The sequence below is a fragment of the Cinclus cinclus genome, chromosome 1 (genome assembly GCF_963662255.1).
Source record: "Cinclus cinclus chromosome 1, bCinCin1.1, whole genome shotgun sequence".
Classification (NCBI taxonomy): domain Eukaryota; kingdom Metazoa; phylum Chordata; class Aves; order Passeriformes; family Cinclidae; genus Cinclus; species Cinclus cinclus.
Window position 1 is genome coordinate 67,094,920 of NC_085046.1, and position 24,968 is coordinate 67,119,887.

General features: G+C 42.0%; 1 protein-coding gene across 1 annotated transcript in view; it reads right to left on the reverse strand.

Annotated features, from left to right (window-relative positions):
• The window catches only part of RREB1 (ras responsive element binding protein 1), a 65,191-nt gene extending 41,087 nt beyond the window's left edge, over window positions 1-24,104 (reverse strand). The window contains exons 1-4 of the mRNA XM_062491194.1: window positions 23,985-24,104; window positions 22,479-22,681; window positions 17,963-18,052; window positions 16,444-16,607 (exon numbers count right to left, since the gene is read on the reverse strand). Of these exons, the coding sequence (XP_062347178.1) occupies window positions 16,444-16,607; window positions 17,963-18,052; window positions 22,479-22,592 (368 nt within the window). The 5' untranslated portion in view covers window positions 22,593-22,681; window positions 23,985-24,104. The remainder of the gene's footprint in view (window positions 1-16,443; window positions 16,608-17,962; window positions 18,053-22,478; window positions 22,682-23,984) is intronic.
• Between the last annotated feature and the right edge of the window lie 864 nt (window positions 24,105-24,968).

The window sequence follows — 24,968 nt, forward strand, 5'->3', positions numbered from 1 at the left end:
TTAGGATAGGGCATCTCTAGATATTCTACTGCCTTGATTTCCTTAATCTTGGGGTTTTTTGGTTGGTTTTTTTTTAACTCTGTGAAACTGATCTAACTTCTTGTGCTAGCTAGAGTTTCTTTCACAGGTGATTAAACAACAGCATGAGCTGCAGTTGTCTGTATTCACAAAAGAATAAGGGAGAAGAAACCAGTTATTTGTTCAAGGGGTTCCCATCTACAACGACAGAAGATAAAATTCATAAAAGCATCTCAGAACAAAAAATAAAAATATTCAACTGCACAGGCAAAGCAAAACCTGGAAGGTAGACTGTTTGTCTATGTTTTTATTATTTCTTTTTGGTAAACACTGCTTTCCAGTTTCAATAATCTCTTGAATGTAAAGACAGAGGCTTTTGCTGTGCCTGTCTGTCCCTGCACCCCAGGCACTCACAGACAGCCTGACTGCTTAACCCTCTGGCAGCTCTGCTGAAGCACAGCTAACTATACTTGGCAGTTACTTTGCAGATAGCTAGAGAGCAAAATCAGTCAAGCTAAATCACATTCATCCAGAAAACAAACAAACAAACAAACAACAAAAAAAATGATAAGCATTGAGTGTGGGACCTTGTCTTCCCACTTTCTTTTAATAACAAGTATGCACAACTCCTGTTTAGCAGCTACCTATGCAAAACAGCTTCCTTAGGGCTAAGTTCTTTCCTCCTGCTGTTTGTCCACCTGTTGAACTCTGCTTGTTTTGATGGAGCTGGCTCCTACTTGAGAGGGGTGTGATGGCACATCCACAGCACACCAACAGGAAAAACCCTTGGGACCTCCAGGTTAGTGCCAGCCCAGCCTAGCACCTCTGCCTGGCATGACCTAATGCATGCAAACACACAGGCTCCTGCAAATCCCAAAAGCAGTTCAGCTGTGCATGCAGTGTGAAGTATGCCAATAAGGCAGGGCCAGCTAACATGGGTACAGCACCACAGTGATGGGGCTTTGCTATGTCTGGAGTCAGTCACTGGCTGCCCAAACTGCTTTCAGTTCTCATTCCTGAAACGTGTGTGCTTCTGCCATGTCCTAAAAGCCACAGCAGAATCCATGCCACAGCAAGGAATGTGGTAATCCCTTCATGTTTTAGTTTTGCATGTTTGAAAGGAAGCAGCCTAAGCTATTGAGCTATAAACAGGAAGACACCCTGACTGCACCTTTAACTTTTACTGCGTAGGTCAAACATCACAGCTGCTGTGATAGCTCTATGCATATGATCATTAAGGAAAAACCGAAAATTCCAAAACCAAAGCAGCAGGTTCCAGAGTTCTCAAGGAGAGTCACAACCTGCCCACATTACAGTCAGCAGGTTGTTCCTTTGGCAGGTTAAGCAAGTTTCACTGCATGAAGTTAAGGGTAGAAAGAGATTACTAGAGCTACAGACCAAGATAAGTGGGAAGATAATGCCAAGAAGTACAAAGGATAGACACAATCTTCATCTCTCCCTTTTACTTTGCAACATGGATGTCATTCTGCCTCGAGACAAAATTTATCACCCAACATGGGCTGAACTTCAGCAGATGCCAAGTCACATCCACATCCATAACCTCTTTTAAACACTCCCTTCACTGAGGCTTCTTCTACTTGAAAAGTTTCCTAACCATAATTAAGGGGGGGGAAGTATTTGTGTTGCCTTACTCCTTTAGAAGAGTTTGCCTTGATTAGATCGTACATGTAACAGTGAAAATGTTCAACCTCACTGTTTAGCCTGCCAAGATACAAGAAGAACAGGAACAAAGCTGTGTTTAGAAGTTATTTTCCCTTTGTGACTATAACAACATATTTTGGCCTGACAACACTGGTGTACTTAGAATGCAAAAGAAAGGCTCATAAGTCAGGCTGGCTTTCAGCATCTTACAGTGATAAAGAAAAATGATATGACATTCATCAGTTCCAAAAAATAAAGATAAACACTCAACACTTTAAGTGAGAATGTAGTTCAAAAAAAAAAAGAAGGGCAAAGTTAGGACATGCACAGAAATGCTCATACTCAGTTGCAGATGCAAGTTACAGTAATGTGCCAGCAGCTTTAAAGTGACCACTACTGCAGCTCAGAAGACAGCCAGAATCACAGTGGAGGAAACTTGGATTTCCTTTTCTAAATTAGGTAAATGAATTGTGGCTCTGAGGCATGCTACAGAGCAACCAAAGTACAGGAGGCAAATTCAGGAAGGTACAGAGCCCTGAAATCTGCACCTCATAGTCTCCCCAGCATGCATGCAAGTACACATACACGAGGGACAGGGCGGAGGGTGCAACACTAAAATCCAGCCATGGTACACAGGATGATAGGAAGGAGATATAAACCTGCACTTTAATATTAGGGAGGACTCATTTGCACGAAGTGCTAGCTAGCCTTGATTAACCTCTCAAAGAAAGAGATAGAACTCTATTTAAAATTAGACCAAAGAAAGAGCCAGAAGAATTTGCAAAAAGTAAATATAAAATGAAAATAGGAAACTAAGTCTTTTCCAAACATGGTCTGATACACCTCTGAACTAAACTCTTAATGTTTAAGAACGGCTATGTGAAAAAAGGAAATACCTTGCTATATACTATGCTTTTTGCAGCACAGCTGTATGAGAAAGAATTCTGCTCATAATCTCTTCCCTCCCTCTCACACAAAGAATTTCACAGGTGAGCCAAGAGGATCCAGCTGTGCTAGGATTGTGTGCCAGTCATCTCTCCCACCAAAATCACATTTTTTCAAGTGCTTGACTGCCTTTCATTCCATCCTCCCCAAGTACCACCTTCTGCTTCCCCTCTTCTGCCACAACTTTCCTCTCCCCTCTCATGGTCACATGAGCAGGATGACTAAGATGATAGTGCACAAGAATTCCCCTGGCTTCTTTCCTTTTCTTTTTTTTTTCCTTCCCTTTTTAACAACAAATGAGCAGAAAAAATTTCTAGCCCCACACTGTAATGCAGAACATGATTTCAGGAGGATGGCTATTCCACTAGAACAGCAGCAAGTGAATATTTTGCTACTTTCCATTGAAGCATAGACTTCTGTAGTAATAGGCAAATACAGAACTCAAGTGCCTTTTTCCTTTTTCTCTTGTGGATGGTGTTGGAAAAGTGTCCATGGGAGGTGACTCATGGGGAGGGCAGGGGAGCATGTATTCTGCTGAAGTGACATGCAGCCCCTGCTCACCATATCCAAGTCTTTACCACATCTCTAAAAAGGGCTGATGAATTTTCTTAATGCCAAGGGGATTTGCATATTGATTGTATAAGCTTTCTGGAGGTCTCAAAACAGGGCAGCCTACAGCTTCAATGCCAAAACCAGAACGTAGGCAGGTTTTGACTGGCTGGCTCAAGGCTAGAACAAGCAGCCAAAGCATCCTGAAGGAGGCAAATGCAAGATGCAGCTGCTCCCAACTCTGGGTCCTACTGAATTATGAACAAAACCAGGAGCTTCTGCTTTGCATGCAGATAACCTGATCAGCACCACCTTGGCTCTTGGATAGAAATCATCTCTCAGCATGCGTGGGAATCCCTCAACTCTTAATTCTGGGGAGAAAAAAGTACACTGTAGCTGCACCTTGAGTTTCCATGCCTCCTGATGTACTTCAGGTCCCAAAGGAATAAAGGCCTGTCTGGCTCAGAGGCCCAGCCTAAAGGAAGGTATGGAACAAAAGGGTGCATTTGCAGCCCCTGGGCAGGGTTCAGGGTTAAGCCTCTCCCTTAGAACTATGGCAGCACAAGCACTGCTGGCTTTCAGTCAAGAGAGGTTTATGCCAGGTAGGTCTGATTAGAAGGAGCAGCATGTCCAGAGGGGGAGCAGCAAGCAATTTCACTGAGGCCTGGTTGGGAAAGTCCCAGCATCTAAATCAAGATTAATTCTTGAGCACAGAATCCAGTGTATGTATAAACACCTCCTCCTCCCTCATGTCTGTGGAAACGTGGTGGGGAGGCCAATGAATCTGGGAATTATCAGTCCAGAGAGATCATCTGACAGTATCAAGTTCAGGTTCTGGCTTCATATCCCACATATTATTATAAATTTCTCCACTTTACCACTAGATGTACCCTATACTCTACTGTATTGCACATGATTATTCCTCATCTCCCTCATGATTTCTAGGCAGTTTGGTATCAAAACCAAGTAGAAAAACCTCATATATCTGATGCTTATCTGAAGACGAGGAAGCCACACATCCAATCATTAAAATCAAAGACAAAGAATAAAAATCAGTGCTTTCCATCCTTCACCTTATTTACAATACACTTTGTTTTTCCCCTTACAACAAAAAGAATTACTCAAGTTCCCAAGCTAGTCTGGGAAGGACTGAGCTGGTCAATACAATTGAGCTGATTCAACTACTTTATGTCTTTCACTGTTTTGTGTCTCAAGATCTTTCACTTCCATTGCTCCACCCAAATAACAGTAAACAAACTCCAAAGAATCATAAAACCCCTTTTCAATACTTAAGCAAAAAAAATCTGTCCTTCAGAACATGATCAAATACCTCTGATTTGAAAGAAAAAATAGCCTGCTTTGTTAAAGCTTCAACTTAGTGCCATGCTATCAGAATGAGCAGGAGAACAGGATGCATCCAAGACAGGTTGAATTTTTGGACCATGATTTACTTCAGACCTCATGAAATGGAAAATGTCTCATAAAGAAAGACAGCCTTTAAAATTACACTCCTTTCAGATATTCTTATGTCACATTATCTTCATCACTGCTTTCGTGTCATTCTTCTTAAGAAATTACTTTAGCACAAGTTGTCTGGAAATATAGGAAAACACAGGGAACTTCTCTTGAAAGCTCCTGCCATTTCATGCATACAGGAAGTAAATCCTAAACAAAGAGAAAGTGAAACAGCAGTACTTTTAGGAACAATCGTTTAATACCCTGCTGCTAAGTCCCTCTTAAGAGTCTGGTGAATATGACTGAAACTTAAGTCAAAAGTGCATTAACGTTATGCCCTTGGGCTAAAGAGTTTAGTCAGTTGTTTGTTTGTTAAAACAGGTAGAGAATCTGTATTGACTATGTATTTCCAGTGTTAATTACCAACATCACCCACTTAAGAGAGCAATCCACTCAGCCCTCGCCAGTTGTAATCACAGGAACCAAAAAGATGCAGGTAATTTTGCAAATCGGGCATGGTCTGTACTAGGACAAGTTTCTGTTTGTCTTCTCTTTTTGGCTTAGCATTTGTATCCTCAGAAAACGCAAAAAATGGCCCAAAAAGCCCTCAGACATTCATTCATACATACTTCGCAGCAACTCACAAGACAAATGGGAAACTCCCTCTTACAACTGCGGAGCAATCTCAAAATTCCAAGCACCCCCATACACTCTCTAGTGGTAACCACAGCGTGGGACAAAGCAAACGAAGCTGAACAGCAGCAGAAGTCTATGGCTAAGCTGGTAGGAAAGTCATCGCAGTACATGCAGGGAAAGGGTAGGGTGGGGCAAACAGGTCCCAGGAAGGATCAGATTGGGATGCCCTGACTCACTTCAGCCACATGTCCGCAAGCAGGCCCAGCAGGAGATCCCCCTGCCATCTCTCCCCATGGCAGCCAGGCACTGCCACCCTGCCGGCGTGGTGGCACACCAAGATCCTCCTCCCCACACAGCAGCGCGCGGTGGCACACGGGAGCGCCCGTCCCTTCGGCATCTCCCAGGTGCCACACAGACATGTCCTCAGCATCCTCCCCAGCTCAGAGTGGCTGCTGCACCGCCTGGCTCCTGGCGCAGCGAGACTCTGCCGGCAGACAACATCATCATTGGGATGACAGGAGTGCCATCATTCACATCCACCAAGAATGGCTGGGTGTGCTAAGGATGAAAAAGCCACTGGTGATTAAATTCGAATGAACAGATTTCAAATCTCTTTTCAGCACTGCCGGGACAGTCTGCGAAGTTAGCCAGTGCCACACAGCTGCCAATACGTGATACCTAAGGATATATGACACACACACATGCACACGGAGCATTCCATATTTTTATCCTTGAGAAAAGTTTTGCTTTTCTGTGAATAAAGGCAAATTGTAAGCATGAGTGAGAGGAAAGATAATGATCTACAAATCCATCGAGGGGGGTACCACTTCTGAATAATTATGCTGTATTCACATTTAAGCAACTACTTGCTGCACAGACTCAGCAAGTTCAAACAGGCTGAAATTGATACAACTGCATTCCCAGCTTGGCTCAAAGTTACTTCTGTTCCCTAACAGCAATGTTGTCAGAACACCTCAAAAGAAAAAAAAGGGAGACAAATATTTGCCTGATGATGCTGTGACAGGGAAGTGATTCAAATCATGCCTCCAAAGCAAAGCTTCCCAAAGGACTGCAGAAGAAAGCAGCTTGCACCAACCCTGGTGTAAGGGAGGGCAAAAGAGGAGGAAATGTAGTGTGAACTTCCCAGCCCCACTTCACCAAGCTGTCACACACAGTTTATATTATGTTCAGAGAAAACCTATGTTAACAATACTGAATACTGCAAGGAGACTTCCAAACTGTAAGAAACTTCTATATGGGACAAGATCCTCTTTTATTAAACAAGACCCTTCTCAGGCCACTATACTTCCTTAAGCTTGGAGAAAAAAGTGTATTAGTAAAATTAAGGAGAAATAATATTTTTAAAGTGTACCAAAAATCTGGCCTGGGCCATTCTGAACTGTTTCCTTCAATCATTTGGAGATTAGTGGTTTTCAGGCATGTTCTTTACCACACTCTATAACCTTATTCAGTTACTTAATTGCTGATTTTTCTGGACACTTTATGTTTAAAGAATACAAATGTTATTAGAAGGTAAATATAATTGAAGCCATTTAAAATTTTAGTAACAGAGGGGGAAAGGAGAGAGAAATAAAGAGGAAGTTAGAGAAAGTATATCACAGCAGGGAAAAGATTTATCCTAAAGGGCAAACACAGTCGGAAGAAGTCCTAGGTATGTCCTGCCTCCCCTCCAGAACCACACCCCTTTCTTAACCAAGCAAACATAAGCCCCAGCTACTTCCCAGAACCAGGCAAAGCCCTCTTGCTGTTGGTTCCCTCTCACACCCCAGTGTTGAGCAATCCTGATGGGCACAGCACAGAACGACTTGCTGCGTCACACAGCTCAAGAAGGAAAAAACAGACAGCCACAGACAGCACTGCTGGGGACGCTGTGTGCAGATGGAGCCAAGTATCTCTCCCCAACACTCACTCACTCACACACACACACACACACACACACACACACACACACACACACACACACACAGAGCTGCATGCACGCAAGGAAGCTGCATGAGATAAGGGAGGCACATCTTCTTTAAAAGCAGGGTCTCCACATTACCCCGGTATCAGCAGCCACCAAGTATCTCAAGGAGCAAGGAAGTAAAAGGTTATCACTGCACACACACAAACTGCAAACTTCCCAGCGCTGAGGACGGCATCCCAGCAAAAGAGGTTTCACATGCTCAGCCCATTTCCTCTCCTGTTCCTGAACATGTGGTCCTCCTTCCTTACTGCACTCCCTTGCTGAGCAGAGAAGCACTAGGAAGAAGTTTCACATCTTGTTATATGTCTGTTTAGTCAAACTGGAAACAAAAGTCTCCCCATGACCTGTGCTGCTTTGCAGGAGTTTGGGAACTTTAGCCCTCAAGTGGAATTCATTCAGTCCATGAACAACTGTCACTTTACTCTCTCTCCTCAGTCTGAAACTGTCAGAAAAGCTACCACTGAAGTGTCATGGTGTAAAAAATGAGCCACACAGAAGCTGTACACCTCTGTTTCAAAGTATCTTTCCACATGAGTCAGCACAGGAAAGCTGACTCTGATGATTTACCAAAAAAAAAAGAAAAAAAAATCACTGAAGAGTGTTTAGCAAACTTCAGCTATGAGACCAGCCTGAAGAACTCAGCATATCTACAGATACCCTCAAGAATCAGAAAGCAGTATTTGCATATTGTGTGTTATTTAGCAGTTGTAAAATGGCACTACTACTCTAAAGACTGTCTTTGCCTAAGCTGTGTACATCGTGCAGATGAGCGTCATGGCTCAACAACTTGAGTGAAAGGATCTAGCTATCTAGCTAAGTCCAAATCACAAGATTCCCTGCGCTTTTTAATTAATTTTTTTAACAGCTACGCATGTTTCCCCCAGTGCTGACAATCTACTGTTATGGAAGACCCTATTTTTGACAGAGGGAAGGAAAGAAAGAAGAAAAAACTTGCTGACCCTGAGAGGGGGTATGTTCTGCTGTTTGCTGGTTCCAGCATGCTGAACTAGAACAGGCTGAGCAGGTTAGATACTGAGGGGAAAAAACATAAAGCTGGAAGACATACATTAAAGGTGGAATGACAGCAACCACAAAGCAGTTTGTGATAGGCTTTTTCCTCATTCTCGTGGGTTCTTTGCCCAGGAATCTTTTCAGAGCATAGGAGGACAGGGAATACATGTTCCTAAGAGAAGTGATGCAAGTGTTTCTGATGTGCATGCACAACAGGCTGAACAAAGATTACCTTAACATACAAACTCTCTCAGCAAACTTTCTCACCACCAACATTTTCTACACAGAATCAGCCAACCGAAGTACAACTTACAAGACAAACCACCAACCAAAAAGCGAACAAAACAACATGTTCTTTGTTAACCTTGAGAGCTAACACGTCCAAAAGAATCACATGTCAGGTTTATGGCACAGGATTAAAAGCACCTCAACTCCTCATAAAGATCACCTGGATTTTCTAGTGCTTGCTAAGTCAAGGCTTGTGTTTATTTTGTAGCTCTTCAAGGTGAGAAGGGGAGGAAACATGCCTAAGAATACTAGACCTTCAGAGGAGGTGATATTCCTGAAAGGGTACTTATGTGGAAAGATCAAGGTCTTGCACTGCCATGTGCTCTGAGACTAGAGTCTAATCTGTCAAGTGGCTTGTGCTTATTTGAACTGTGACATGGGTAACAAAGCAGCACTAAGCTACGCTCAATACGCTCTGTTATACTGGAGATTTATGTTACTGCCCGTGAGGAGGGTAGCATTACCCTGCCACATCAGACCACCCTCTCCTCGACACAAATCACACCAGAAACCTCAACTTATTAAGAGTGTCCCCTTTTTTTGCCTTGCACTAAACCAAAACGTAAGAACCCACAACCTTACAATGCACAAGGCTAGACTTTGCTATTGCTTAAAGGCAACACACAGAGGAAGATCTAGGACTAAAAAGCACAGTGAAGTCTTGTGTTTAGGTCCTGAGGAGCTCTGGAGATGCAAGTATAATGTTCCTCATTGTGTATGCTTAGGTTCTCAAGAACAATAGAGCTAATTAAGGTCTGCATATAAATCTTAACTCTGCACTTCCTTGCTTCGCCTGATTCTAATCAGATCTCAACATTCATGTTTTTGTGTTAACTTCCTCTGCTGTTCTTTAATGATAACTGAAGGGGGATACTGTCCAAGCCTACAAAAGCAGCATGTAACACATCTGAAATCATGGCATCTCCTTTCAGTTCTGAGGGCTCACAAGAGGTTCTGTGGCACACGAGGTCACCCAGAGTCTTTTACTGCTGAAGATACTAGTGGAGCAGGTTTTTTTAGCGCCCTATTTGTGAGCTATGTGAATTAAATAAAAGTTTATATATAATCTTTCCAGAAGTAAATCTACTCAGCAACAGTGAGACAGACAAAAGTTTCTTCCTGGAACAATTAAAAGCACTGTAGACTTCTAATTCAAATCAAAGACACAGAGAAACAGACTGCTCTCTTAGTGCTGTACTGTTGTTGAGAAGGCTGGCTTTCTTTCTTTTTTTCTAATTTAGCCTTCTTCAAAACATGGGGGTCCCAGCAAAATACCAAACACGTATTCTGGATATTATTCTGGGTATTATTTGCTGACAGGAGAGGCCAAAAAAACTTCACCCTACCTGCTTCCCCATCCTTATTTACAAAACATACTAGCAAAAAATGTAACAAACATTTTTAACTGCAAGGAAGACCAAAACAGTTATCATATCTCACCTGCTTCCCATAACTACAGTCATCAGTTGTGGTAAGCTGCAGTATAAATCGGTTACTAGAAGGCAGAAGTTAGTCCTTTGTGTTCATTATCCCTGCTGAAGAATTAGGGCACTTGCATTTGCTGAAGCTTATCTTTCACTAGCATGCTGACAGTGGTTAAATCATTCCTCCACATATAAGGAGTAGATTTAAAGGCCTCTAGTACAACCTGGTTCTTAATATTTAAGAGCAGTGCTTATCAATCACTACATTGAAATAATACCTCCTTAGGAAATGACCAAAGAGACATTCCTATTGTGCAAGACAATGAGGGACAGCTTTTTCACATGTGTGAAGTGTCAATCATTTTCTGCGTGGCAGGCTTCTTGGCTATTTTTTTTTTAGCTTCAAGATCTTGCACATTCAGTTTTTCAAAGCTACACCAAATTTCCACTTGCAGACCACCAGAAAGCAAACCATGTTGTAATAAGGCAGTCCCTCTCCTCTTCTGGGAAAGAAAAACAGGGTCTTCATCACATTCGGCTATGCTCTGCCTCTAAAACTCCCATCTTAAGCAAATGCCAGCCTGCACATGCTGGACCACAGAGATCCTATTTGTATTTAGAGACTGGGCATTGTTACTGCACTGCACCCCTCAAAGCACACACAGCGTACTGGAAACAGGCCAATGCCATAAATAACATGGGAGCAATTCACAGGTGCAATGTAGGGAGAGGATGGATTCAGCCAGATCTTGAGGACACTCTGTCTATTGGACATTTGCAGAGTCACAGGTGGCCTGTGTGCATGCCTGCCCATGACACACACACTCTTGTTAAAGGGAGCAGGGAAACCTTTGAAGTGTACGCATCTCAATTCCCATGCCTTCATCAGGATCCAACACTCATTTTCTCAGCAGTGCATTACAATCTTCCAGACGTGCACACTCTTCATACGCCAGCAAAGATGGCCGGTTAAAAAGTCTAAATTTACAGATTACTCTCCAGCATGTGCATTTTCTGTCTTTCTCAAGAAACTCAGTCAGCAACACACAGGTGCACAAGTAAAGTGTTGTTTCAGGAAGACCTGAACATCAGAATAGTATCATATCTTGATTAAAAAGACAGCTGTTTATCTTTCCACAGCATATTAAAATCAGAAGTTTGGGAAAACTATCTAGAACTGAAAGTAAGACTGAGAAATGAAAGTGCCTTCTTAATTAAAAGAAGAAATACCTTCTTTGATAGGACTCTTTGTAAGAATGCTTCAAAGCATAGCTTCTGTGATCCAGATCTTCCAATCTGAGTTTCAAAGACTTCTGCATGTGGTGTTGCATGTGGTGTTTCACATGTGCCAAAAAAAAAAAAAAAACAACTCCCCAAACTTTGAGACCTGCTCCTGAGATGGTATATAAACAGCCCACAAGTATCTAAGCAGGATGTATATAAAAAGCCATTATGAATAATTTTGCCACATATGGGGCAAGGAATGGAAGAAGAGAAAGAAGGTAGATACTTGCTATATTTTAGTTTCAAATGAAACACTTCAGTTAATTTGCATTACTGGACTTATATGGACAGTCTGGAGAAAACCAGCCATGGACAATGCTCCTTCATTTACCAAACTGGGGAAGCTGTGGTTGAAACACATGTATTATTCCTTTACTCTTTTCAGACTTGCCACAGAGCCTTTAATAGCTTCCCACTGGAAACTGTCAGGAAGGTCATTTCTCGCCTCCCTTTTGGCATTTATACCCCATTAACATTTTCTAGTTGCATGGAGAGCATGTCTTTGGCAGGGAGAAAAATGTGACTTTAAAGTGATAGGCACGGACTATCCTTAGTCACAGAAATGGAAAAAGAACTGCTGGCAAAGTAACCTACCCTCAAAGGAAACACTTTTGGAGCAAGTGGAGGCATCGCCCTTCCCACTGAAGGCTGATGCACGTTCTATTTGAATGCAACACAGTGAGTCAAGTAAAATTTTTTTCTCTACCTCAAGGTCCCTTCCTAATGCTCACAAACCACCACTACAATCAGAGCAGCAGCCTAACTCCTCTGTCTGTATTTTGGGGAGAGGCAGTGATAGAGATGGAGTAAGAGACTTGAAACCTCCTATTCGGTGTCAGAGTCTAGACCCAAAAGGGCTCCTCAGAGTTGGGATTATTCACAGATAAACTCCCTAGGGAGTTACTGTGACAGTACAGATGGAAAACCTTTGGAAAGTCTTTAGTAGCTGCAATCTTCTGAGTAGAGACAGTACACTGGAAATCCACCTCTCACAGAGCTACAGAAACTCTTCATATACTCCCCTTCCCCTCCATATAGTTTATGCTGCTGATGGAGATATGAGTATTCAACTTTAATTCACTGTGACTGAGAGAAAGCCACAGGGTCTGTCTCTCTAGCAAAGGGTGAGGATAAGGCATATCCTAAGTTGAAGATTTTCTTAGGTACAGATCTTTGCAGTGCCAGTTATGGGATGTTGAACTCAAAACTACTGTGGTATAACTCTTTCCTCCAGATTCTTAAAAAGCCGCAAGAAAACCATGCTCCCAAATCTCTAGCCAGCTCCTGATTCTAGAAGGCTTGCTATTTCCAAGGAAACTTGCTCTTTCCAGTACTGGTCAAAAAGAAAACTCTAAAAAGCTCAGCATCATCTCCAGGCTTTCTTCTCTAGAGCAATTAATGATGCTGATACCAGGCACTAACAGTCTTCCAGTTGCTGTATCAGCTTGCACCAACCCTCCACAAACAGCAGGAGCAGCACTGATACAGCAGCAGACGGTCAGCCAGTGCATCAGGAAGAATGAGAAAATCAGTTTTTTGCTCTGGACATTGAGTGCTCTCCAGAGACCTTTGCTCTCTCCAAACGTGACTGTCCCCACAGAAAGTTCAGGTCACTCCTGGACAGCCTGGCAGCCTGCAAGAGAGTTTTCTGAAATACCCTGGGCTCAAGGTTCCCTGTTGAAAATCCTGGCCAAAAGTCACACTGGTCAGAAAAGGAAGCAGGTTTTAACCTCTTTTTCTTACTGGTATTGCACAAGAGAACCTTCCCCCTCCACCCCAGTCTGCTGTGCCCATTCAACTTAACTTGTTGATGAGGAGCCAAGGAGCACAACAAAAAGAAACTGGACTTCATTTGAGAGGCTATGACTCATTTACAAATGAAGTGTTGCACGTATTGTGGGAGTCAGGAAGGCCAGCATCGATTTCACAAGTGAAGAGTACATACAACACCCCAGCACAGCTACACTAACTCAAGGAGGAGATGTGCAGGAAACAGTGTTCTCACTTACTCCAAATAAAGTTTGGCTGTTGCACAGAAGTTTTACTGTAATGCAACAGAGCATCAGTTAAGAGCTCTGGAGTTATTTTTCTCCCTTGGTAAAGTGCAGGTGGTGAAAAAATACTTTTGATGATGATGGTTGGCACTTGAGAGTGTAACAACATTGGTAAGCATTTTCTAACCCAAAAAAGCAACCAGAACTTGTCTCCTTCCCTCATCTACTCAGCTGAATGTCTAATGATGTGGCTGCTTTGAGGCTGAAAGACAGATCAGAAATTTTGTTCTTTGATGGAAACAGCAGTAAGCACTCCCATGGCACAGTATTTCCCTGGACAAAAGTATTCCATTGAACTTTTTCCCCTAAAAGGTCTTTTAAAAGTCTGGATTTAAAAATAGCATATTCAGCTAAATAAGAGCCAGAACATGACAGAGGGGGAAAAACAGAAGAAAGACATGGCAAAAGCACTACACATTCCCCCCCCGCCATTCAGATATCAGCAGACCAACTTCTCCCTTGCTCCTCTCCTGCAAATTAAGCATATTTGGTGTAAATGCAGTAAATCCTGGGAAGCTCCTGCAGGACCTTCACAAGTTACAGTGATTCTTTACCAACACACCACAAGTTTCTGCTAAACCTGTAGCTCCTCTCTCTGACCCCATGTTGTGCAATGGTCCAGGGATACCACCATGCTGGCTACCAGGAGCGCATGGTAATATTTTTTTTTTACCTTTTTCTTTTTTCTTTTTTTTTTCTGGTTTGGACATACATCTGTCACTACTTAGATAATGGAGCACAAAAAGAGAGAACAATAAAAGAACTGCACACAAAAGAAGAGAAAGATGGATTTGCAGTATAATCTAGCTAGGAGTAGAGAAGAGCAGACATGGCACCACCACAAACGTGGCCTGCAGGAGTTACACATGAGGCAGGACCTGGCAAACTGGTCCTTGCTCCAGAATCCTGAGGCAGAAGCAGTTTTGAATGAGATGTGAGACGCATTCAGCCACAGAACTGACAGTCCATTGGACATGATGCTACAGCTAAGTTTGAGATGCCTGAAAAAGAAATTTACTTCACACCATCTTAGACCAGAAATACCTGTTTCAGAAGGAGGTACTGGTGGGCAAAATGAACATCTTCCTTGTGAGTATGTCATAGCACCAGATAAAAAAATTTGATTTCATTTTGCATTTATCCTCATCTGCCTACTTGCACATTCATGCCTTCCTTCAGCAACATGATCAAGTACTACAGTCAGTTATAGCAACAAGAAAAGGTTATTCACTGAAAAAGACCAGAAGGCACAGTCTGCCAACCACAACTCTCCTTTAGCAGAACCAGCATATTTCAGTGTGCTCAGGATTTTGCTTGTCATGAGTCCGGGGTCACTTGTTACAGAGATACCAAACTTGGGAACAGCCTTTTGCTGCTGCAGGGCAGCCCTGCACAAGAAGCAGCTTAACAGAACTGACAGGCACCTATCAGACAAAAAACCTTGTAATATCAAGATTTTCCTTTCATGAACTTAGATCCTTCTTAGTATGGTCATTAAATATAGCACTCCATCCTGGTAACTTCAGGCCTCATCTTGTTAAGTAAAAAAGTTAAAACCAAACTGTCTTCTCATCAGAAGGTTCTGGTCTCTACTTCTTTTGGGCAAGTCATTGAGTCTGGCATTTCTAGTTATAAATTTGCTACAAAAACACGCTAAGAATTTCTGTACAGGGAAACCTGCATAAGCAAAGGTGACTGCATCAATCTCCCATAGGCCTGGAGTCAAGTTTCAGGGGAAGCCTTCTAGGAGGGCATAACAGATACCCAGTGAGCAAAACCCCAAACCAACCACAGAAGCAGTCCTCCAGCAAGCCACCCAGACACCAGCAACTGACCATCCCAGAGTTCCACCACTGGAAGTCACCCTTGGATACTGACAGTGGCATCAGTTGCAACTCAGCAGTGGCCCTGCCTTCCTCACGTCACACAGACTAATGACCTGACCTGGAAAACGTGGCTCACAACACCTCTGGTCAGATGAGTCAGATGTGTGATTTATTTAGTGCCCAAGGCCAGTATCTCTTTGTGTTTTTCCCTTCTCATTTTTTATCTGTATTGCCAACTCTCCCTAGTTCAGATCAATTGTAAGTTGAATAAATATGGAATTACAAAACTGCATTCCCTCTCTTTTCACCCATGTTTAACACGAGCAAAATTATACAGAAAAGGTAACGATGCAAGCAGGTATTACTCCCACTGTTCAGGACTACATTATCTTTCCTACTGTCATCAAAATCATCCTTTCATTCTACCTATAGCACACTGCTTGGAAAATGATTGGTAATAATCAGTGAACAATATCTCTTCCCTTCCACACAGAACCAGTCCACTACCATCACTCCTGCCCTTTTGCTTGTAAGCAATATTCTCTTCCCTACCTGTCTTACAGTTTCTTTGTAGGTTGTAAACTCTGATATGGGGACTAAAGCTATGTGGGAACCCATGAAGTCTTAAATCAGTTCTGAGATGTTCCACCTATGCAAATAAATGAATACTGAATCAAGTGGGGCAGGAAAATCCATGTGCTTTAACATTTTGTTCCCCAGATGACAACTGTACATATTGCTACATCCTTACAAAGGCAACTACGTTTGGAAATTTATGCAGAGAATCTGTCAGATCTATAGTGCTGTAAGTTGTCTATAGTGGAAATAAATATTAATGTATGTATTTAAAAACAAGATAAATATACCAAGGAGGCATCTTCATGATGGCATTTGAATACCTAAGCACATAACACCAACAAAACCCCAGATGTTCTAATGCAACCACTTGAATCCATTACTCCAAAGCTACAAAACTGGAAGCTCCTATATAACTTGGGTATATATTTTTATCCCCTGAGAAAAATCCATTTGTCATACTACTACTGCTACTAAAAAAACCCAAAAAAACCTGCAACAACTCTTTCTAATACTTAAAGAAAACTAGAAGATCTTTATTCTGATTTTCTCCCACTACTTAAGCATCCTAGTAGCTGTAGTGTGTGTTATGCCACATTTGTAGGTCACAGATATTCCACATTTCCTGCCCAAGTGTCTGTAGTCAGCTCACTAGTCCCTCCAAGGAAACAAAACAGCCCCCTATGCTGTAATCATTTCCAAATTCCTGGGACACGATCAGCACTCACCTGTGCATGTTTCCATTGGTGGTGAAGGACTGTCCACATACGGAACATTTATAAGGCCTTTCACCTGAGTGCACCAGCATGTGGCGATCAAGGGAGCTCGCTGAGCTCAGAGACTTTCCACAGATGCTGCAGGAATGGTCTGTCCCTCCAGTGTCAGTGTTATGCTGGAGAAAGCAATGATTTTTTTTACATTGAATGCCCCTTCTGAAGTGCCAATAAAATATCATCAAGAACTATAAACAACTAAGCAGCTCTAAAGAGCCACATGGCACAATACCTTTTATGAAGGTGTGCCCTGTAGATACCTCTCCTCCCCGGCCCTCCTCCCTCAACTCCAGCCCCCCTCCTCCCCCCTCATCTTTAACTCCTTAATGCACCAGCACAAGTAGCTGTTTTGTACAGGCTGCAATGCAGCATTTCTGCTGGGTCTGCAGCAAAAGAGGATACAGAGGGACTCAGCAACAATCCATCAGCCAAATGGTACCTTGGGACACTTTAGGCTGTGCAGTGGTTTGGGGTTGCATGAACGGTAAGGAAAGAGGATGGAATTATGAACTTCAAAAGTTCAGCAGAAGACAGACACTTAAAAGCAAATACTCTTTAAAGATATTAATTTTAAACTTACTGTGCAGTAAGACAACAAAACTAACTGTTTCTGAATGTACATACAGACTTCTATGCCCATAGGATTGCATTACAAGATCAAGTTATGGCCATTAGCTACTGTGCTATATGTACCACTCTTTCTTACATGCATTCAGAGATTGAAGATTTCTTCACATAAGAAAACAACAAAACAAAACAAAAAAAAACCCCAAAAAACACTGGATGATTAAGAAAAAAATAATTAAGCAACTGTTAAAGTACAGGAGGAAAAGCTGAAGTAATAAGTATCTAGTGAAGCCAATCATCAACCACACCTTAGCATCCAAAGCAGAACCTTCTGCTAGAGAAAAGGGCAAACCTCCTTATTAAGCATGCATATATTTCAGGAGGAGCAAGAACAGGCCTGTAGCTGACAAAAAAAAAGTGCATTATCCAGTTTAAAAAAAAAAAAACAGCCTCACAAAACTGCTATATCCTATGAAAGACTGAGAAGCTCTTCTGCAGTGAGTTGATTTAAAAATTATGTCTTCCTGCTTCTTAATTTGCATGACCAGTAAAAAGATCTGTATTCAAACAGGATAATAAAAGAGGACTTAGGCCTCATGATGGAAGCGGTTTTCCGGATCCTTAGGATACTTTAAGCTATGCAGAACAGGACACACATCCTTGTTTGAGCCACTGGGTGGGGGGTGGAATGCCAGGCAAGGAAGGCAGAAAAACTACCCACCTCAGGGTTAGGTTTGTGGGGTGTGCTTTTTTATGAAAATGCAAGAAAAGGCTAAAACAAAAGTAAAACAATGGAAGCATTTCATTGGCTTGCACATGGAATTGTTTTTCACCACTGCAAAATGCAACCTGGCAAATGAAGCACTCTTAATAAAAGTAAGAAATCAAGAGCTGGTACTCTGCATACCTGACGAATGTGCATAGTTAGCTGGTGCTGTGTAGTGCAAATCTTTTCACACAGAGGACAGGTATAGGAAGACTTCTCTTCTTTTGTTTCCTGTAGACAAAAGAGAACAAAACAATCAGAAGGAGTATCTGTAAAAGGACTAAAAAGCTGTCAGTGATGAAGGTGGAAAAACAATCCATCCCAAGTAATGATAACAGAATAACGTGAATTTACACATTTATCATCTGATAGATCCCTCAAGCAAGTTTCAGAAACTTCTGAATTTGCAAACAGGGGCCATTTCAACTACCAGAGAAGTACAGCAGCTGTTTTAACAACACACAGATACTCAGCAGTAGCAGTTTAGGACAGGAAGTGAAGGCAAGTTAATTGCAAGGAACTCAAACTGCCAGGAGGAATTTAGCTGACCAGAAAGTAATTCCTGGAACATCATCAGATTATATGGGCAAACATCATTATTCTTCCCAAAGATTTTTAAATAGCACAAGTTGTCAGAACTTCAGATTTTCCACCCCATCTTGACAGCAAAGCACTATCTTGGTGCCCTTTTGTAGGGGCTGTATGTTCTGCTCCATGGCTGACTCAGAAGGAAGAGTGGCATTTACTGAATCATCAGCACCATTTCCTTTAGCATCCTGTGTTTCTGCTGGAAGCATCCCATCCAGGCACACCAGCCAGGCCCCACCCTTCTGAAGCTTGCAAGATCTGATGAGATCATAAGCAAGAAAGAGGTGACAATGTCTGAGTGTACGTGACTCCAAAGGAACACATTATGAACCCTGCCATTCTCCGCCCAGGTGAGAATCGGGAGTGACCATGGTCAAACCACGAGTACAAACAATGAAGCCGACCAGAGAGCTCAACCTGATTTAAGTATGCCCTTGAGACACTGAGCAAAGCCACCACTCTTCCAGCCAGGGATGAAATTAAACTCTTGCAGGAAACAAAGCTGTTTGCCTCAATTTGTCCACAAGGATGGCTACTGGATGATGTAAAGGGCATTTTCACAACCTCACCAGGAAGCCAGGCATGGCTTATGCACCAACACCTGCATATTAAAAGCAAGACAATTTGGCACTCAAAATTAAACCTCAGTTTTCCATTAGAATGATGCACACCTCTAGTGACAAGACAGTCCAAAACCATCTCTGCATGACCAATGAGAAAGCATAATTTTTAAGCCAAGTGACATTTTCTACTGAAGTTCTTTGCCGGCTATCTTAAGTATCATTAGTAAAAGTTTGAAAACAAGCAAAACAGAGAACCCATTCGCAGCAGCTCTTCAGCTGCAAGTTGATGGGTATGAGTGTGTCTGTGTGTCTCCTCTCTCCACACAATTCTCTTCTCCAAATGATATTCCAAAGTCATCAACTCAGAAGCAACCGGTTCAGTTGTCAGACACAAGTTGTCAGACACAAGCATTCACAAAGAACATTGAGAATGACTAACCCAAGTCTCTGTGACAAATCCTCTGGCACATTAGGATGGCGAGATGCTGACACATTGTTAGAGAAAGTTATTTTTTATGTCTCAATAAAGCAATATGCCCTCCTGCACGATTTGGACAACCATTCTAGAGAGTCCATATACTACATTTTGTTTTCAAAAACAGGGCCACAGTAATTTCACAATAACTTCTATGACCTGTAGACATGGATGAAGAGCTATTTTCTGATTCTGCCTGAAGAAAACAAGTCTTGAGACTTAGTTTCTAAAATGAAAGGATTAGGTTCTCCCACTTCTCCCCACTCTTTTGCTTGTACATGTTTATCCAACCACATTTCAGCCTCTACATCCCAAAGGTAATCAGTGTAGGCCACATATACAGGCTGACGTCTAATGTACTAGCACTTGCAAAACATTAGAAAGAAAGCAAGAAAGGCTGCCATTATGAAGTCTGAACATTCAAAGAAAATTAAAATGCATTATCTCAGTGCCCCTCCCCCATTTTTATATACAAACGTGCAATTCACAAACATTCATTCCATCCTACTTATACAACTTTAATTCTACTATATGCAACCTGACCGTGGAGTAATGTTCAGCTCCAATTATACTGCACCCTGTTAAAAGCTGGCTCAAGACAGAGAACAAACACACTGTGCCGTGAGGAAAATCCCTGCATATGTGCTGACAGTTTAGATGATGTTTAATCCCCAGGCTATTTCTGCAAAATTATCAACCCACTACTGGTTTTTTGCCCCCTCCTCTTTAAACGTGTGCTGCAGTTCTACATGATGCACTTGATGATTACAAAGCCTGCTTTCCAGACTGCCTTCTCTTCAAATCAGCAAATTAACAGAAGACAGAGTAATTACTGGTTCACCTTGAAGCAAAGATCAGAAACACACTATAGCTCAGCCAGAGCTGATTAGTATTGAATCTGGGGTTTATTATTAACTAAAACCCAAACTTTCTCCAGTGGTCAGACGGGCTACATGCTGCATACCGAAACACAGCTCAAGCAAATCTGCTAACTAACCCAATCCAGACCAAAAAACATTAGCATCCCTACTGTAAGAGTACCCACATTCACCAATTTAAAACGCAGCACTCAGCTACACCACCAGAGCCAAGCTGGTGAAAACACAGTTCTTGAACTGAAAGATAAAATTAGCAGCTCATTTGTCAGCTACTCTCCCTTTAGTAAGTCAATCTGGTACAACAGCTCTGCATTCAACTGATGGCAAATGCTTTTGGAGTGTTGCATTAAGTCTGTCTGTTTTTCTCCAGCCCAAAAAACACCTCTGTCACACTTTTTATTTTCTTCAAGAGCAAAGCAAATGACAAGTTAAAATACATGCAGGTTGATTTGAGAACATGCTTATTAGACTATGGGTAGACCACAGCCAAGATAAAGTCAGCATTATAGAGAGGACCATAGACTTTGGGACAAAGGTTCAGGGCAAAACGTTTCGCTGCCAACTCATGGGAAACAGCATTCAGAAAAACAGCTGTTATTATCCTTGAAATTATAATAAGGGGCATATTCTGACCAGAATCTGAGATCCCTGCACTGCTACACACTAAAACAATTCAGCGCATTCATTCTGCTATGCTGAAAGTGGAAATTGACTGTATTAGAGCCTGCTAACAAGATTGATACCCACTTAATATTTCACATCTCACTGCTATTTTCTCAGTAATGTAGTCATTTGCCCCTATGGCCTTAACAATCTTTCAGCCTAAAGACAAATAGGCTATTTACTATGTTTTCAATGTATTTGTTTATTTTTATGCTGTAAGAATCCCTCTTAATCCTGTCACATTTACTCTAGAGCTTCCTTTGATTCGATGCCCACCGAAATACCAGGTGGAATAAAGGTCACCAACACTAATAAACTTCCCTGAAGCCAGACCACATGGTGTACCGGTGGACAGCTGTGTAACAGCATTGCCCTGACACTGGTCTGGATTCCAGTGCCTCACTTCACATGATGAAATCAAGGAATCAGCGAAGCCTCTCAGTGAGAACATTGTAAATAAACCTTAGAGCCAGGTGTTAGACAACAGAATCCCACAAACACAGCTGTCTGTATACTGCCCATTCCTCATTTAAGGATGTCTATTTACAGCTAATGGCTTTTAACTCCTTTCACGCTAAAAAATCCAAGACAAGTCATAAGTCTGTCAACTGGGCAGCTACTCAGCAAGCTATTAATAAACTACTATAGGAACATCACATGAGTCACGCCCGTCAATCTTTTTGGTCCCTGTTACATCTTGATTCCTTTACAAAGTCTCTGTGCTTCACCTCTAGCTCCAAAGTCAAATGACCACAGCGATTTGGGAGTTTTCTTGATATCCTTCAGCACATTCTTTGATGGAGCTTGGCCCAGCAGGAGAAAAACACAGATATAAATAACTACAGCTAAACTGATAATGACTCTCTCCTTCGACTTGTTTAGAACAATACTGCTATCAGCTGGTGCCATCAACTGGTAAATGGAAAAAACCTGATAAAAGCTACATATATTTACTCTGTGAAATTCATACAAGGCATTCTGCAATAGCTTTTCAGGCTTTTATAAACAAGGAAATTAAGGGCACCTTACACTACAGGTGTGAACTCAGCATCCTGATGAATGTTTTGTTCCAGAACCACTTTTAACCATAAATCACTTGACTCTTCTGTGGGGCAGCTACACACCTCATGAGATTATGCTAACGCAACAACCAGGAGAAAGGATGCAGCAGGACAAAATGGCAATTCTTAGGTGACTTTGTCACTGCTAGGGGCATCTGCTAGACCAGCTCACCACTGCATGGCACTGGAGCTCATGCTCAAACATTTTATGTGTCATCCCAAGCAAGCGGACCCTGCTGATTCCAAGTTTTCTAAGTTATGGTCTGGAGAGATACCAGAAAACATACACAGAGGAACAATGGCAGAGGCAAGAAACAATCGCTGAGGGGAACAAAGGCAAAACAATCAAAGAAACACAAATTATATCTTACCATTTTCCAGGTAGCTGCTTGTCTCCCCTTTGCCCTCCCTGCATTTGGGTTTACGTACCTGGTTCCTCCTGCCAATCCGATTTGGTGCAGGAGATTTTGAGGGGGATTTGACATTTTGAGAATTCCCGCCATTTTCAGCAATCTTCCCCACATTCATCACTGCTGACATCATGGCGTCAATGGAGGACAAGTCTGCTCCGTCCAAACTGTTTGGTGAACTTGGTGATGCCTTATAGCTGTTTAAGCTTTCCAGCTGCTTCTCTGGAATTAAAAACAAAAACACACATAGGAGTTCCTAGGCCATCTTAAAAAAACCCAAACAACCCACAGTATTTTCAGCTGCCTGTAACTCACATCACACTCTGCTGGATCATCATGGAACACAGGCAACAGGCCATAATAACTGGAGTTCTTATAACAGGACAAGCTTCTCATATTGGAATGAGAAAGACCAAGTTTACATTTTTCTCATAGGACATTCCCCTTTTCTTCATTTTCAACCTTAATTCAATATGGAGCTTATAGAGTGATTTACTTTAGACTCTCTTGCTGTGAAACAGTATTATCTGTGGTACCTTGTGATCACCATGAACTCGTAGAGCAGTACTGACAAATGCACACTATGGCAAGCACAATCATTCAAGCAGGCAGTGTGTTTCAAACAGGACTGCACAATTAAGGCATTAGTAACACAGTGTAGGGTACTGGGTTCTCTTTTAAGCATGGTTTAAGCCAGCTCTGTATACAGAATTAACTAAAGGAGCAAAAAATCCAACCAAAACAAAACCCCGTATCCCCCCTATTGCCTCTTTACTGCCACAGATGGCACATATGTGATTTTGGTACACCAAGCCATACTAGTCCATAGAGAATATGTGTTACATACAGGACTCACATCACAGCTAATGCTGTCGAGGTTCAAACTTCTCCATCACATGCAGTAAGTGGCAGGGATGCTCCTATCTCAGACACATCAAACACAGAGGAAAGGCCTTCTATTTTCCTCTTCACAAATTTGAAAAGGAAGACGCTTTCGAATTAAATATGTCTTTACCCCTCAAGAAGTCTCCCTAACAAACAGGAACACTATGCAAGTCTACTGCTCTGTCACCTCTGGTGAAAAGAAGAGAATTTTAATGTATGTTGTGAGAAAGTCACTGCAACGGAAGAGTATGTGAGGGTGAACAAGGAGGAACAAGTTTGTCTGTGAACATTTGATCTCTGCATAATACTGTCTTTGGAACATAAGTTTGAGGATTATAAACAGGTGGTTTTTTGAGGCTAAAGTTATGTGATGCCAAGTTACTGCGAGCCAAGAAAATCTTAGTTTGGAAGCCTGCAGTGGTAGCTGAGAATTTATGTGCCTATGCTTCTGTTCAACATATTTTATACTTTTCAGAGAGATAAAAGTTTGGAATGGGAAAAGAAATCCATGCACCAGTGCTTTTGCTCAATGTATCTTATACTCTTCACACAATAAGGTGCATGGATAAGTAAGAAATGTTTCTACATTCTTAATCAATGTCCTAATTTACAGAGTCACAGAGCTAGTTGAACCAATTACCTTCATCTTTCTCCCCCGATTGACTGTGGCTCTCTTCTGGGTTGCTGGTCTCTTCACTCAGTGTTGTATGTACAGTTGCGTCTGGCTCTTCAGCCTCTTCTTCAGCAGCACCCTCTAGCACTACATGAGGGAGAAAGCAAAAAGAGAAAGGGAGTAAGCTTTTATGGAAGCCATTTCAGGAAAGTATGACTACAGCCCTTTATTTTGAGGGGGTCCCCTGACTACTAGATAGGTCTGATGGCAGAAGCACACCAGCACTGCCAGTGCATCTAAGCACTCTCATGAGTGCCCAGGCACTGGGCTGGGAGATGCTACTGCTTCTGCCAGTGGCAAAACCTGGGCAAACAAAGAAACCCCTATCAGCTTGGTCTGCAGTATTAAGCCAGCAAAAAATGGGAGGAAGAGAGAGCAAACTAGACTACCACTGACAGTAGTGACATTTGATTAAGAAGTTGAAGGAATATTCTGCATCTAGAGAATTTAGGAGATTCAATTTGATACATGCAGTGCTCCTCTCTTCTCTTCTTGGAAGATTAATATTTACTCCAATGCATGAATTCATGGTGGCCACCTTCTTCCTTCCATGGTGAAATTACTACAGAGGTTTCTGGGACCATTTGGCACATTCCTCACATCCACTGCCCAAGGTTCCCACATGAGTTGAAGACATAAGTAACCATTGTATGTAACAAGAGAATTCCTCCACACCCCTTTCTGAAACCACAAACATATCATGCTATCACTGGGGTTTAAGGAAGGGTGCCTGTTCTCTCTGGAGAATGACAGGGCAGTTAAGCATCAGTTTTAAAAGTGATGGGGAATGATCAACACATGAAAAAGTTCTTTGCCCACAGCACTTATGGCTATGGCTTCTGGAAAAGGTTATTTGTAATAAGGAAAACTACTGATATGTTTTTTAACAGAGAAATACACCATTATAACCTTACAAGCAAAATGCTTACTTCATTATGAAACAAACAAACT